We start from the raw sequence: 15,480 nt of genomic DNA, 5'->3' as shown, positions 1-15,480 counted from the left end.
GCTCCGTGATCGGGAGGTCGTGAGTTCGAATCTCGGCCGCGACTGACCTAAGTCAATAAAAAATGGGTAGCAACTGTTCCGTCGCCATGGCACCTCGGCACTTTGAAGTGAAAGTTGCGTGTCCTTCGGATGAGACCTTAAAAACCGAGGTCCCGTGTCACGGCAGGCGTTGGCACGATAAAGATCCCTCACTGCTCAATGGCCTTAAGTTCCGAGTAAAGGAAATTTGAAGCCTTCACTGGTATTTGGTGACGTCTCTATATGAGTGAAAAATTCTCGAATGGGACGTAAAACAACATATAATCAATCAATAAGTTTGTTATTGGTCTGGTCTTGATATCTTTGACGATTTTATTTTGTATTACGTCAAGCTCATATTTAAGTTTTCGTTTCATATTTCTATGTCTTTTAGAACTGGAAAGATTTTTTATTTCCTATATTTTCCTCTAAATTAATGTGAATTTTTGCTTTCATAATTACTTACTGTATACATAAATCTCCTGTCTAACCTTTAAAAATACCTATTTGATATTCGATCTAAAGTACCATCTTTCTGTTTGAAAATAAACATATTTACTTAATTGATAAACATCTAAATTCCAGTGCCTTAAACCTTGTATTAAAGTACATTACACTAAAGGATATATTTTAAAAGTATGTCATAACATACTTTATCCTATAATTGGTTCATTCTTTTAAAAATCAAAGCATCACCGATTGTTATATAAAATCTAATCCCATTTTTGGATAATTTTCTGAAACTTTCAAATCTGGATGATTATAAAACTATATACATGTATCAACTTTTAGATAAAAAAAAAACTTTTAAGTTAAAAAAATTAAATGAAATGAATATTATTGTACCATTCAAAAATTACGCGGACTCTGCTATTATTTACTCTTACGGACGTCAAATAGCAATGGAATTTCACAGAAACATATTTCTTAAAGATTCCATTAAATTTTTGGTATTTTTTTTGGATTTTAATTAATTTCTCTTAAAATTATTGCTGTTTTTATGTATCGCTGATCGTGATGTACGGAGCATGACAAAAATTTGAAAAACAAACGTGCTAAAATCTAAAATTTTACTCATTTATTTTCTATAATTCGTGATATTATTCGACAATTTTCTCAAAGGTATCTTTTTTTTTCTCTATTATCATGTATTTAGATTTCTGACGTAATATTTGAAGTACTATCAGAAATATAGTGATTTTCTCCGATGCCATTCCTGTGAAAATACCTGCAAAAATGACGTCTCGTGAATTGACGGAGCAGCACACTTTTATCAAATTATGTGTAATGCTCGAGAAAACGCCAACATAAACCAAAAATATGCTTGATGAAACATGTAGTAAACCAGGGTATTCCCGACATATGTCTACAAAAAGCAAAGTGGAATTTTAGACGGTTAGACCTCAGTAAAAGGCAGTCCAGGAGGGGACGGGGTGAAGATCACTGACGAAAACTCTATCTGGACTGTTTGGAACGTGATTGAGAGTCACATGCAGACGTCACACAACATTTCAGAACTATCGGCAGTTTGGGGGTTTAAAACAGAAAAGAATATACTACACTTGTTTTATAGATTTTAAGCTTGACCAGCAATGGTATATGGATGTTTATATAAATGCTGAGTGGATAAGGTAACCCAAACTGTACAGTATCAAACTCTGAGGGAAAATGCTGAGAAAATGAAAGCTCATATTTTTTAAACTGCCCGTGACGTCAAAGATTTCTCTGCACCGTGACTTCATGATATGTCCTGTTAAATCACCCAAAATTGGTATCAATTTACAACATTTTGATATGGAATTTTGATGATCATATAATTGAAGATTCTATTATATCAAGTTTGACTTTTGCCTGATAATGTCTTCAAATATTTTTTTCTGTGCAACAAGTCCGCGTAATTTTTGAATGATTAATAATGATGAGTTAGAATTTGTCTCTCCCCCAGTACCAGAGGTATATATATCCCGGGGAAAAATAAAAATATTTTCAAGGGAAAGATCTTAATTGTTTTTGTATTAAAAAAATATTTAACCTGATATTCTTCGAGGATTTACTCTCTAATTATATAGTATTGTAACACTTCTTGTTATTTTGCCTAGAGACCCATCGTTTTTTCCTATCAGTCTAAGAAGAAAAAGTAAATTTTACCGTGGCAATGTGGAACTAAGGGATAAACACCCCCCCCCCCCCAAAAAAAAAAAACCCGATTTACGTAAAGTGTAAAACCAGTATATCCTGTAAATTTTGAATATACTGGGTGGAGAGTGTATATATCACGATACCAGTAAAGGATACGTTGCCTTCCAACCAAGTATTAAACCATCCACAGCTAAATCTACGAACCAATCCTGAAATTGAAAGAAACAAAGGAATATAAACTTCATCAAAATGAATGTTTATTACTTTGTTCTTTATTTTACAGCATAAATAAGATGTTAATTCAATGAGGTCTCGAGGTGTAAGAATAAATTATACAACAAGAGTCTTTTTGTGGTTTCATGTCCGACTACTTGCATCAAATTTGATTTTTAGGAACAAATATTAACATAAAAGGAAAACATATATACAGTAAAAGCTTCTATTTCGTGTAAACATTGATTCTCTATAAACTGATTATGGATGCTGCTATATATGTCCTTCTAATTCTGGGATGTAGCATTGGAGTACAATCTTTGGAACAGCACGAATTTTTAGAGGTTTGATTTTTTTTTTTTAATTTACTCTAATTATCTTTATAGTGGAATGTCAATTAGTGAATGTATCGGTAAGTTCTCGAGAAAGATCGCATAAAAATATTGGGCATTTTATAAGAAAATGTTCCTAGTTAGATTTCGCAATCTGTAAACCCAAAAGAGCTAATGCAAATACTGTGGAATCATTAGATTTCGTGGTGGCTCAATTTTCGTGGAATTCGTGGGTACCTCTCATCAACGAATTAGCATCCTCCACGAATTAATCAATTAGGGTTACAAAGTCACATTTCCTTTTGTAAGGATAAGAGAATACACGAGATTATGTTTCAACGAGCCTGTAAGAATTAAGCAATCCATGAAAATTGGCCCCCATGAATTTTAATGATTCCAAAGTAACTCTTAATGTTAAGTTAAGGGTCACATACATCACAATTCATAATGTGAAATGATAATGTCTGATTACAATATACATTTTTTTTTAAACTTTAAGAGTAATACGCATCTTTATCAATTTTAAATATTTATTCATTTTTCTATTTTCACCATTGAATTCAAATAACAAAGCATGACAATGACAATATATTGTACTAGTGAAGATGACGATGAATACTAAGCCGTTTTGGAATCATTTCATAATCATTTATCATAAGATGTGGATTTGTTTTAGGCCCATAACCTTGTAAGGCGGTATGAAAATGCTGCCAACATGAAAGAAATGGTAAGATACATAAATTATTTTTCCTTGACTGAGATGAATTAAACAAAATGTTTTCTTGACAGCAAAATATTCTTTACATAATGTATTTGTCATGAATTTGCAAGTATCTATTTAACTACCCAATCATTGGATTATTGATGTACCAGTAGTTGATGAGTTTATTCTGCGGTTAGATGTTCAAATAACTGTAAATGATTAATAAATCAAATGCCTTTTTTCACTTTTTTTAATCTTTATAATTTTTTAATACATGTAGTGTAAAACGCAGACGAGATTTGAATATGAAAGTGAATTGATAGCAATTTTACAATAAAATGAACTCTGAAAATGAAAAAAAAAATCTTCTTAGAAATGGAATGACGAATTAGCCTCTCTCGCCCAAGATTGGGCAAATGCTTGCATAAGGGGACACAATCGTAACAGAAAGACTCGACATTTCAGGAAGATTGGCGAAAATATACACAGAAGTACCCGTACGTATGTGGGTTTTCTTTCTACATATTTTGTATTTAAAAAGCATCGTATTGAATTCACACTTTACCAATATATTTAACATAAAGTAATGTTTAAAGGGACAGAATCGTGTCTTGATTAGAAGCTTCCATTACATATGCTTGACCCCCATGCTTTGTCACAAGATTGAAGTTATCTTCATTTTATTACCAAAACAATATAAATGAAGAGAATGTTTGTAACTGACTACCAATCATTATCAACAACCCAACTTTTCAGGTCAAAAAACAGGTTTTGAAGCAGTAGCCAGCTGGTGCAAGGAGAGGGCTCATTATAATTTTGATAAGGACTCTTGTACTGGTGTATGTGGCCATTATACACAGGTTTGATGCAAAAACAAATATAGAACCCATAACAAAAATACAAGTTTGTTCATTCTGGATGCAAACTAATAAGTGTAGAAATTTTCTTACCGTAGGCAGTATGGGCTGAATCGGAATATCTCGGTTGTGCTGTAGCATTTTGTCCTCATTTCTTTCGCGGGAGAGGTGGTTACAACTATGTATGTAACTATGGACCAAGGCAAGTAGTAATGATAGATTATTTCCCGATTTATCCTCGATTGAAAAATCTATTGGAGTGAAAATATGCATAAAGGTAATGGAATTCGGATAGTATGAAATCCGCACTATCGAACCAAACCTTTGGTGCGATGATTCCATAGGATAGGGCCATGTAGTTCACCAGCGCATCAGCGTTATTGCGCTATCGACCTAATACAAGTAGTCGATGCTTGATATTGCGATAGTGAACTACGTGGCCATATCCGGATTCCATATAAAGGCGATTTCTTTATTTAGTGGGACAGTTATAGTCTGCTTTGATTTACACAAATATCTGCATATTGTAAATGTTTAGGTTCTGTATTCTTTGCTGCAATGGCCATGGTAAATGTTTAGGTTCTGTATTCTTTACTGCAATGGCCATTGTAAATGTTTAGGTTCTGTATTCTTTACTGCATGAACATTGTAAATGTCAGGGTTTTGTACGCTATACTGCAATAACCATTGTAAATGTCAAGGTTTTGAACTCTATAGTGCAATAATCATTGTAAATCTCTTTTAACATTGGATGAAGTTTCGGATTTTACTCGTGCTGTTTACGATGAAATACTTAGTAGTATCACAAACGTTTATAATCTGTTTCAGTGGAGAACCATTAGATCCCACAAATGATTAAGTATTCGCCCAGCAGCATAACCCAAAGCACAGGATATGCAAAATCAGATATAAAATGAACAGTTATTGACACTGAGTTGAAGAGTTTGTTATTTTCTTTATGACATTTAGTAGAATAATAATAATTATGTGTTGTAGGGGTAACTGGAGGGGAAAGAAACCTTACATTCCCGGGCATCGATGTAGTCAATGTCCCAAAGGCTACAAATGCCAGAAGGGACTGTGTGCCAAACAGGACTCGTGATTCAATGGTGTGGAACCGATGTATAAATTTGTGCGACTGTAAAATTATTCAATGCATGTTTTGATTAATCGTCAAGACGTGAACATTTCATTACTGAAGGGCTTTGCATTATTTTGTTTTACTAATTAACGTGACTTTCACTTCTTTTTATGTTGCAGTAATGGAAAAACCTCTTTAGGAAGAGATATGTACAAGGCTTATGGAGGGGACTAGTATAACTCTGTCCCCTTGCTCAATTGTATATCATGTAAAAGTTTGATATATTAAAATATTGCTTAAAATAATGTAACAGATTGTCAGGGAAATAGAATTAAAAAAAATGTAGACAACAAACAGTTATCAAGCTCAAAATTCAATAATTGAATTAAAACTGGAGACAGAACATATACGGAGCCGTGGAAATACCAGAGGTGGGATCATATGCCATGGAGAAGTAAACATCCCCTGTCGACCTTTACACTCCCTTTAAGTCTATTGTATTGGTCATGTGAATGAAATAATCGACAAACAAATTTTACGTGTAAAAACAATGACCTTAAATTTTTTATGTAAAACACCAGTCAACATTCAACCCAAAGATATACACGTATATGTAATATTTTCAAACAAGATCATCATAATAACTGAAGAATTTGATAAATGTTTGACTTGAGACGGGACTAATGCTACATCTGTAACAACAAATCATTTGTCTTTTTTTTTTTTTAAGATCGATCACTGTTCGTTATCTTCGCTTTTTTCACTAGCCTGCTCGGTTCAGAATTGATCGTTTGAGGAATGTTCTTGCGTCTTGAATAAAATGGGAAATACCGGTATATAAACAACAAATGCAGGTTGTAATGGTGATATATTACTACCTGAATAAGTTGAAGATAGAAAAGTTGAAGTCATCCCATTATCAGGAAGTTTAGCTGTTGGTTTGCCATCAATGCTATAATGGCTAGTAAAATATACATACATGAAACAGTTCTGTAAGAGTTTGTGGTGACTATAATTTCGCTTTCATATACATCGGATCAACGTACAAGAGTGAAAATAAAGATTGTAACTTGATAAGATTACTGTGAAATCACTAATTTTCGTGGGGGTTTAATTTCCGTTGTTTCCAAAGTATGAAGAGACCCATGTTTGTGGTGACTATAATTTCGCTTTCATATACATCGGATCAACGTACAAGAGTGAAAATAAAGATTGTAACTTGATAAGATTACTGTGAAATCACTAATTTTCGTGGGGGTTTAATTTCCGTTGTTTCCAAAGTATGAAGAGACCCACGAATTTATTTCCACTATGTAATGTAATTTTCCACTTATATTACTAAACCAAGAAAAAATATCTGATTTAACTGTCTTTGAAGTTTCCTTCAATATTTGTTTTTGCATCTCTTCGTAATACACATGTATTATTATTTTCTTATTTCTAAACTGTTTTCAAATTGGCTGAAATAAAATTTTTACCAAAAGATGTGATATCAGCGATTCAAATGATTTCCAGTAGGAATATATGGGAAATACTACCCTTTGGAATTTAGCACATATGCCTCGTAATTTACCTCAATTTTTTGTGAGCAATACTTCAATCACAAATAATTGTGAAAAAAAATATGTATGTTATTGAGGAACATATCATCTGACCTTAATGTCGAATCGAAGGCCATCACAAAAATACATCTGTTTTCTTTTATGTACTAAAGATTTAAATAAATTCTGCTTCATAAGATCGGCTAATAAAGGGACAAAATTACAACATATCAGAGTTCATAATTCAAGGTGGGATCAAGTGCTTACGAGGAATAAGCATCCCCTGTCGACCAGTCCTCCCCGTCGTGAGCCTCTGAGGTAGACGGAGTAATACGTAGTGTAAACAGTTTAACGATTCATCTAATATGTAATTCGGGACCAACAAAAATAATACCACTGCACAAGATAACTCTAAGTGTGGTCTGCATGGAAATGTACGAATCCAAACTTAAAGGTCATATGAAACGATTCTTAAGGTAGTATGGGATACCTCCACGTTATGACGTATTTCCGTTTGAAGTATTGTTTTGATTTGCATGAGTGCTTATTATCGGGTCAAAATTTGTAGATACACCGTTGAAAAGAACACTCTGAAGCCTATTTCAATGCAAGTTCTCACAAGTCGGCATTTTAAGTAAAAACAGACAAAAAAATCGCAAGTATATAAATTTACTTATAATTGTACAACGGACATTTAAAAAAGCAAACCCCTGTAAAAGGTAGTTTCAACATTGCTGCTTTTGAACACTTTTAAGCAAAAGCTGTATTTCAATTGTTTGAGTAACTGTACAGCACCTTGTGTGCGGTGAGGCATGGATAAGTGCGATTACTTCACATTGTGCTGAATTATCACCAATCAATTATCACGTTAACCAGAGCTGGACTTTTTTGTTATTTAATTCAAGAAGTAACTGTTTGGTCACAAATCAGCTAGCTGTTGTATATAGTCCCAAAACGTTCAAATGAATGCAATTGCTCTGAACAAGACACGTCCTGGAAAGCGATTGTCCATGCATTGTTTTCAAAACCGCTCAAAGTTGAAAACTACAAAGTGCGATTTTTTTATGTTTGGGAAAAAATGCTCATCATTTCTAAAATAGCACCCAGGTTTTTTCAACCCTTGGAAAATAAAGAAGGATAACTCTTCCGCTCGGATCTTTTAATTCAAAAAATTTTAAATGCATTTTATATTTTCCATTTATATATATATTTTCAATTTGTTTATTTCACTTTGCTAACATATTAAGAAACATTCTTATTGTAGACTCTCATGAAATGTTATCCGTCTGTTTTCAAGAAATAAAGTTTTCCCAGTTTTTTACGCTTATTTTTTGTTGAAAATTAAAAAAATACTAAGACATATTTCTTGTCATTTTTGTTTTTATAAACACTTTATATTAGCAAACGCCTGCCTATAATATTAAGCTTATGAAAAAAGAATTATGCAAGAAAAAAAATCGTTTTTGCATTTCTCATTAAAATAATAAAAAAATTATTAAAATTACACTTTAATATACTGAAAGGTGGGGGTATTTCAAATCCTTCTAATTTGGGTACATAAATATGTAGGAGAAGTTTCGTTTGGTATCCCATACCACCTTAACACTAGGATTTTACTTTTTAAACATAAAGACTGGTATGAAAGAATGTCAAATCACGTTTAGTAAAAAATTTTGCCTTTGCTTAACTGAAAAACGAAGGCCTAAACGTGTCCACTTGATAAATTTGTTACCCGCTTATCGTTCTTGATTTTGTGTTTTTATGACGTCACAAAGACCCACTGATGTAAATAACGCATTAGATCTAGACAGTGTAATTTTACCGTATTTTATTGAGTTAATTTTAGTCATTTTTGTGGGTATAAATGTGATTATGTATTCAGATGAGCTATCTGATTCTAAAGTACAGTTTACTCTATTTGAACTAATCGTTAATTAGACACAGCAACTGAAAACGAGAGCTTTTAATCGTAGGATGATCCTGATGAATACCCCGTAGAAATCAAGATTTTTCTCCTCCAACTATGATTACTTATTTTAAATTAATACTTTAGAAACAATTTAAAATCTTCTTATTTCTGTTTGATACGTATATGATATATTTTTTTCCATTCCCAGTAAAATTGTATAATTAACAACAAAAACAGCGTAATTAATTAACACTGACCTGAAACTTCTTACAATAAAAAATTTAATGGGCATGCAAAATCTGTAAAGTTGTGTCATATATTGAGAGGGAAAAATATGTAGCTCAAGCGTAACCCCCCTTTTTCCCAAATAAACACGGGGATATTGAAGTTCATGATAAACATGGATCAACGAAAAGTCGGCGTATTTGAATGTACGCTTTCTGCAATCTGAAACACGAGGACTAATGTAAAAACGATATAGAAATAGGGGTTTATGACATCACCGTAATTTTGCTGTCACAAGATGCATGATTTTAAAAAAAATTGCTCAAAACTTACCTGCATTACGAGAATGTATATAAATACACTGTAATGTTACGGTGCTGATACTTCTTACAGTTTGGCTGAGCAATTGCAGTTTGAAAATACTCATAAACTTTGTGCATTAATTGATCAGTTAAAAAAAATCCATGCCCCCATTATTTGCGAGACTGAACCTGAACAATTACCGATAATTTTCAAAATTAATACTTTTACAGTTCAACATTTTTTTTTAATCAGACTATATGATAATCGGTATTAAAATAAACTGATACAAATTTGAACAATTCGGTCTGTAAATATATACATACAGAAAAGTAGGATTACACAGATAGAATTAAGTTTAATGTCTGACTTTTTAAGATTATTACGATAATATAGTTACGGTGTTATGCGTATATGTACCGACTTTTTGGTAAGAAAAAAATACGGAGAGAGAGAGGGGGGGGGGTCATCGAGACAGGGAAAACCAAAGAGAGAAAAGTAATTGAGAACGGGAGAAAGCAGTAGAATCATATCATTTCCCATAAATAAATGAAATCATTTATATGCAGGTTTAGTTTCACTTTCACACACAGCGCGGTCAATTGAATTCAGCTTTATAAATGCGCGTGCTACCGAGTACCTAGATAGCATCATCTAATCATGGCTTAAAAATTTAATCAGAAAACAAATCATCAGTATTCTTATGCAAGAAATTTATTCAATTGTAAATTATTTGACAGCGTCTATATTCACTTACTCGAGTACAGACCCCCTCTCTTTGTAGTATCATCTCTCTCTTTGTCGATTGAAGTCTCGAAGGACGACAATAAATTACACAGATAAAACATACTAATATCTTGCAAATATGCAGTAGGACGTTAAAAGACAAATACTGTCTTGTTTGAATATCGTATATTTATGCGACGTTTTAGCCTAAATAATGATATTTCTTAAAATTTACGCTGCAAAACACATGATCGGTTGTATAAATGTTAGAACTAAATGTACGACTGGGTCTTACTGACGTCATAAGCAAAGGGAGATAAGCCGCGCTAGTTGAAGTTCATTTTTGCAGACGAGTAATTTTGATCGACTCTGCTGCCGCTAACTTGCATAAAAAATTCAAAATATAATTTCAGGCTTATTAAAGTAGCTCAGATGAACTCATTTCCGTATACAACCCAAAATGCACTGGACATTGTTTCAAGAGGCCCATCGGCAACAACGCTCACCTGAGTTACTTTGGCCCTGCTGTTCTTCACCAGATTCCCCCTCCTTTGTAATACTTATTGTGGCACCACCCTACCCAGGGGGCCATGATTTGAACAATTTAGAATCTACACTACCCCAGGATGCTTCCTCATAAATTTCAGCTTTTCTGGTCCAGTGGTTCTTGAGAAGAAGATTTTCAAAGATTTTGCCTATATATTTCAATGTTAAACTTTGATTCCCTTCTGTGGCCCCACCCTACTCCCGGGGGGCATGATTTGAACAATTTAGAATCTACACTACCCAAGGATGCTTCCACACAAGTTTCAGCTTTTTTTAAAATTGGTTCAGTGGTTCTTGAGAAGTTAAAAATGTGAAAAGGTTACAGACGGATATACAAACAGACAGACGGACGACGGACAACAGGTGATCAGAAATGCTCACTTGAGCTTAGTGAGCTTAAAAAAAAGGATCATTTTCGTCTAGAAAACATTCCGCCACAAAATATATTTCCTCACTTACTGCTTTTTGTATTCAATTTAATCATAGGTTTTCCATTGAATATAATGTAATTGGCATCCTAGAATTCAAGTATTTTGTTATAACTAAAATATAATGTAAAATTTTCGGATTAGAGGTTCAGTCAATCTCAGGAAGAACTCTTATTTTGAAGGCACATCAAACAAGTGAGGACTTTTTTTCCTGAAAAAAAATGAAAAAGTTTAACGCAAAGATTCCTACTAGGCAAGGAAGATGGGCGAACATGACGAGCGAAAAGCCTATAGTGTGACAAACATGAAGGTGAAAAATTAAATCTCAATTATATCAAAATTTTCCTTGATATTTCATCTAACATTAAAATATACTTTATGAAAAATCTTTACAATTTGCAAAAATCTCACAAAGATTGAAATTATTTGCTTATGAAATATTGTACACAAACTAAAGAGGGAAAAAAAGAGTCATTTTCTCAAACTACGTGTATAATACTATTTTTCGATATGAGTGGGTCTTTGCTTCATTTTTTTTGAAAGTTAATCATCGAAAATTACATAAAAATATCCATTTTTTGGTTTTCAAAAATATGGAGCAAAAACCAACTATACCTTAAAAATATACTTTTATGACATATAATTCGCATCTTTTCGAGAAATACTTGAAGTCCATTAATTCCATTAAGTCAAGGGTCATACCACAAACATGATTTGAATGCCATTATTTATCAGGACTTGTGTAGTCTAGTGGTTAGCGTGCTAGTCTCGAAAGAAAATTATACTCAGGATTTTTATTGCTAGGGTTCGAACACCACGAATAAGACATTATTTTTTGAATAAAAGAATAAATTTTGTCGAGAAAATTTTCCTCAGAAAAGTTTTGTTTATCATAATTTCATAAATATCAATAATGAGAACTTTACTCTAAATACTGAATTCATAAACTGAACATGATTTTTATATATCTCTCTTCCATTCTCAATGACCGTGTAGTGTAGAACAGCGCCGCGAGAATTCCATCGGTATCGAAAGCAAGTTTTTTTGACTCCTAGATGGCCGAGCGGTGTAGCGCGCTGTACCTGTACTGCTAGGAGACAGATTCCGTGGGTCGAGAGTTCAACGCCGGGATGGGATCGAAGTGGGTATCTATATATAAGTGAATTTCTTTGTGCTTTCTATATTAATATTTCTTCACTTAGGGCAGTTATGTTAGTTTAAGAGTTGTTGAAAAATGTGCTCTCTCTCTCTCTCTCTATATATATATAAAGATCCTTTGTTTCTTATGCATCAGTAAAAAAGAAAAAAGAAACATAAAAATGATTAAAGTACTGAAAAGTGTACAGATAGCTAAGCTTGATTTAAATTATAAAAAAAGTATTAAAACAGGTGAAAGATATAAAAATCGTAAATGTATGTTGTACTCCAAATTAATATTTTCGGTACAATTTATACTTGCTTTGCGATAGTTTTTTTCGCTGTATTTATGAAGAAACAGTATGCACAATTATTATACATCCATTACTATTACTGTTACTATTTTTTATAGTTTGAAAATTTTCACGTATAGCAAAACTATAGTTTGTGCTATCCTTTTCATTCAACTTCTGACGCCATTTTTGATTTCCCACAATATGATCGGTTAATTATTTATTGAATATAATAATTAAGAATTTAAACCAGAAGTCTCTGACGAGAATGTAGTTCTACTGGTTGTACTTATAAAGGAAGATAAAAGTATGACAATGACAATGATTTTATTCTCATAAATGTACAAACATACATTGTAGAGAGGAGGTAGGATAAGATACAAACACAGGAAAAAGAATATAATACATTTAAAATAAACAGTACAAAATATCATGTTAAGATTCAAATCAATTATTTCCATCTATAATTTGTTTAACAATCAACAAAACTTTGCATAATTTTTTCAATATTGAACAGTTTGTTGTTGAAAAAAGTTCTTTAAATTTCTCTATATTTGGTCTGCATATGAGATATTTTGAAATATATTTTAATCTAGCCTCTTTAATTTCTTTTCATGTGCATTCAAAAACATAATGAAATTCATCACCAATCTTAATAAGATCACATAAAGTACAAATCCTTTGTTCTCTTGGGAGACCATTCCATCTCCCAGTTTCAATAGGGAGTTTAAAATTGTTACATCTAAATTTACATAGCAAAGTTGATAATTTTCGAGGCATATTAACAAGATATCTTTCTGGTTCAAGTATTTCTTTATAAATTCGATAATTAATACCCTTGGATGAATTATAAACATTACTTTTCCAGTTTTGGATATTTTGGTCAACAAGTATTCTTTTTACTTCATTTTTAACCCATGCTACACTGTACATCTGCTGTGTTGTCCATAAATAAGATAATCCACATTCATCTAAAATATTTTTAACATAGTTGGCCCAAGACAAATTATGTCTTGATGCCAATGCATAAATTTTTGTAGCAAATTTATCCATCGTTTGTGAAAAATAAAGTTTTGCCCAAAAAGTAATCATTCTCACCTTAATATTAATGATAAGTGGGAATCGGCCAAGTTCCCCATATACCATGAATTTTAGCGTTTTAGTGTTCAAACCTAGGATATATTTACAATATTTTAAGTGAAGTTTTTCGGTCAAATTATTTTTTGTAAATCCCCATACTTCACATCCATATAATAAAACTGGTTGAACAATTCTATCAAACATATCTATCTGACAATCCATAGGAAGATTATGTTGTTTACACTTTGATATCACTCCATACATAGCTTTAACAGATTTATTGTATTGTTCTTTTATATTTTGATTAAAAGATCCCGATTTAGAAAAATATATTCCTAAATACTTATAACTGTCAACGATCTCTAGACTTAAACCATTATAAGTAAAATATAAATCCTGTGTTTTTCGGCCTCTTCCAAAAATCATTATTTTTGTCTTGTCAACATTCACTTTTAACCGCCATCTTATACAATATTCATGAAAACAATTCAACATATTTTGTAGTGACTCAGGGTTTTCAGCAAATAAAACAGTGTCATCAGCATACAACAGAGCAAAAAGCTTGATATATACATGAAGTTCATTCTCAATCATTTCAGATAGTTTCTCCAGACCAGTTATATTATTCATGGTGAGAATGATTCTAAATCATTAAATAGAGAGAAAACAGAAAAGGGGATAAATTTTCACCCTGTCTTACACCAAGCTGACAAGGGAAGGTGTCAGATAGTATACCATTTACTTTTAGTTTTTCCTTGATACCTTCATATATTTTCTTGATAATGCTAAAACATTTTCCATCTATATTACAATCAAATAATATTTTGTTCCAGAGTCCTATTCTCCACACAGAATCAAAAACTTTTTCGAAATCAATAAACGCACAAAAAATTCTTCTTTTTATCTTTTTGAATATTTCGATGATTGTATGCAAAGTAAATATATGATAAGTCGTACCATAATTTTTACGAAATCCAGCTTGATTTTCTTGTATTAGTTTGAATTCTTCTGAGTATTTATTAAGTCTATTATTTAAAATGGATGTAAATAGCTTTCCAACACAACATTTTTTCTATTATTTTGCCCTGAGTTTATTATTTTCTAGTACTCTTTCGGATTTGTTGATCTGAGTTTTTTCATTTTTTCTTTTGTTTGATTTTTATGGTTTTTTCAACACTTTTTTATATTTTTTTTTCTTTACCATACATATCGTCTTTAAGATCTTTACTTCTATATTTCTGATAGAGTCTTTTAGCTTTACGAAATATTTGTCGTGCGTTTTTACATTCCATTGTAAACCATGGTTTGCGAAATTCTATGTTTGTTTTACTACGATTATTATTTTTTATCCCAAATGTTTCTTTTGCACTCGATGTGAGAATGCTACATGTATCGTTTACAATTTTGTCAATAAATTTTAAATCGATTTCTCCCTCTTTAATGTTATCAAGAATTCCACTTGGACTTGGACTAGCATCTTGGACTTGAAACTTTGCAACAGCAATAAATAGAATAATGATCCTTGGTTTAGTCTCTTTTTGTGGCAAGATTTATTGCAATCAGACTAAAACTGTAGGAGGAGTAGCCTTTTAAAACAATTTTTTCAGAAATTTCGATTTAAGTAACCATGGCAATATCATTCAACAAAATAAACAAAACAATAACGACAATTATGTATCTCAGTGCAGTCTACTTGTTTCATCAAAATCGGTGACCATGCGTGGCAATGAAGTTTAAGTGGTTACAGTTACAGTTTAAGTGGTTATTAAAAACCGCGACCATTTTGGCGGATTTTTAATTGGACTTATAAACTCATTTATTAAATAATTGGTATATGTATATGTTAAACAAAGGAAAGGCCCACGGAAACGCCCCCAGAAGTGGTAATGCATTGCACTGCGGGGTATTCCTCTAATGTTTATAAATCCTTCATGAATTCTTAAATATTTAAG

The 15,480-nt window shown here is 32.1% G+C and overlaps 1 protein-coding gene across 1 annotated transcript; it reads left to right on the top strand.

Annotated features, from left to right (window-relative positions):
- The first annotated feature begins 2,569 nt into the window (after positions 1 to 2,569).
- LOC133189899 (GLIPR1-like protein 1) lies at positions 2,570 to 5,648 on the top strand. Its single transcript, XM_061325313.1, has 7 exons — positions 2,570 to 2,714; positions 3,379 to 3,429; positions 3,779 to 3,902; positions 4,162 to 4,265; positions 4,361 to 4,464; positions 5,259 to 5,371; positions 5,523 to 5,648. The coding sequence occupies exons 1-6, from the start codon at positions 2,634 to 2,636 to the stop codon at positions 5,362 to 5,364; spliced, it is 570 nt and encodes a 189-aa protein (XP_061181297.1). The 5' UTR covers positions 2,570 to 2,633; the 3' UTR covers positions 5,365 to 5,371; positions 5,523 to 5,648.
- Positions 5,649 to 15,480: the final 9,832 nt, after the last annotated feature.

The sequence above is a fragment of the Saccostrea echinata genome, unplaced genomic scaffold (genome assembly GCF_033153115.1).
Source record: "Saccostrea echinata isolate AGI-Se365-2 ecotype Australia unplaced genomic scaffold, CSIRO_AGI_Sech_v1 ptg000020l, whole genome shotgun sequence".
NCBI lineage: Eukaryota > Metazoa > Mollusca > Bivalvia > Ostreida > Ostreidae > Saccostrea > Saccostrea echinata.
The sequence above is the reverse complement of the archived record's forward strand: the minus strand, read 5'-3'. Positions and strand labels throughout refer to the sequence as shown.

Bases quoted from the DNA above. Each gene is read 5' to 3' on its own strand.
- LOC133189899 (XM_061325313.1), top strand. From the start codon at position 2,634: ATGGATGCTGCTATATATGTCCTTCTAATTCTGGGATGTAGCATTGGA. The intron at 3,430-3,778 runs GTAAGATACATA...AAATCTTCTTAG, and splicing joins CTGCCAACATGAAAGAAATG to AAATGGAATGACGAATTAGC. The intron at 3,903-4,161 runs GTACGTATGTGG...CCAACTTTTCAG, and splicing joins AAATATACACAGAAGTACCC to GTCAAAAAACAGGTTTTGAA.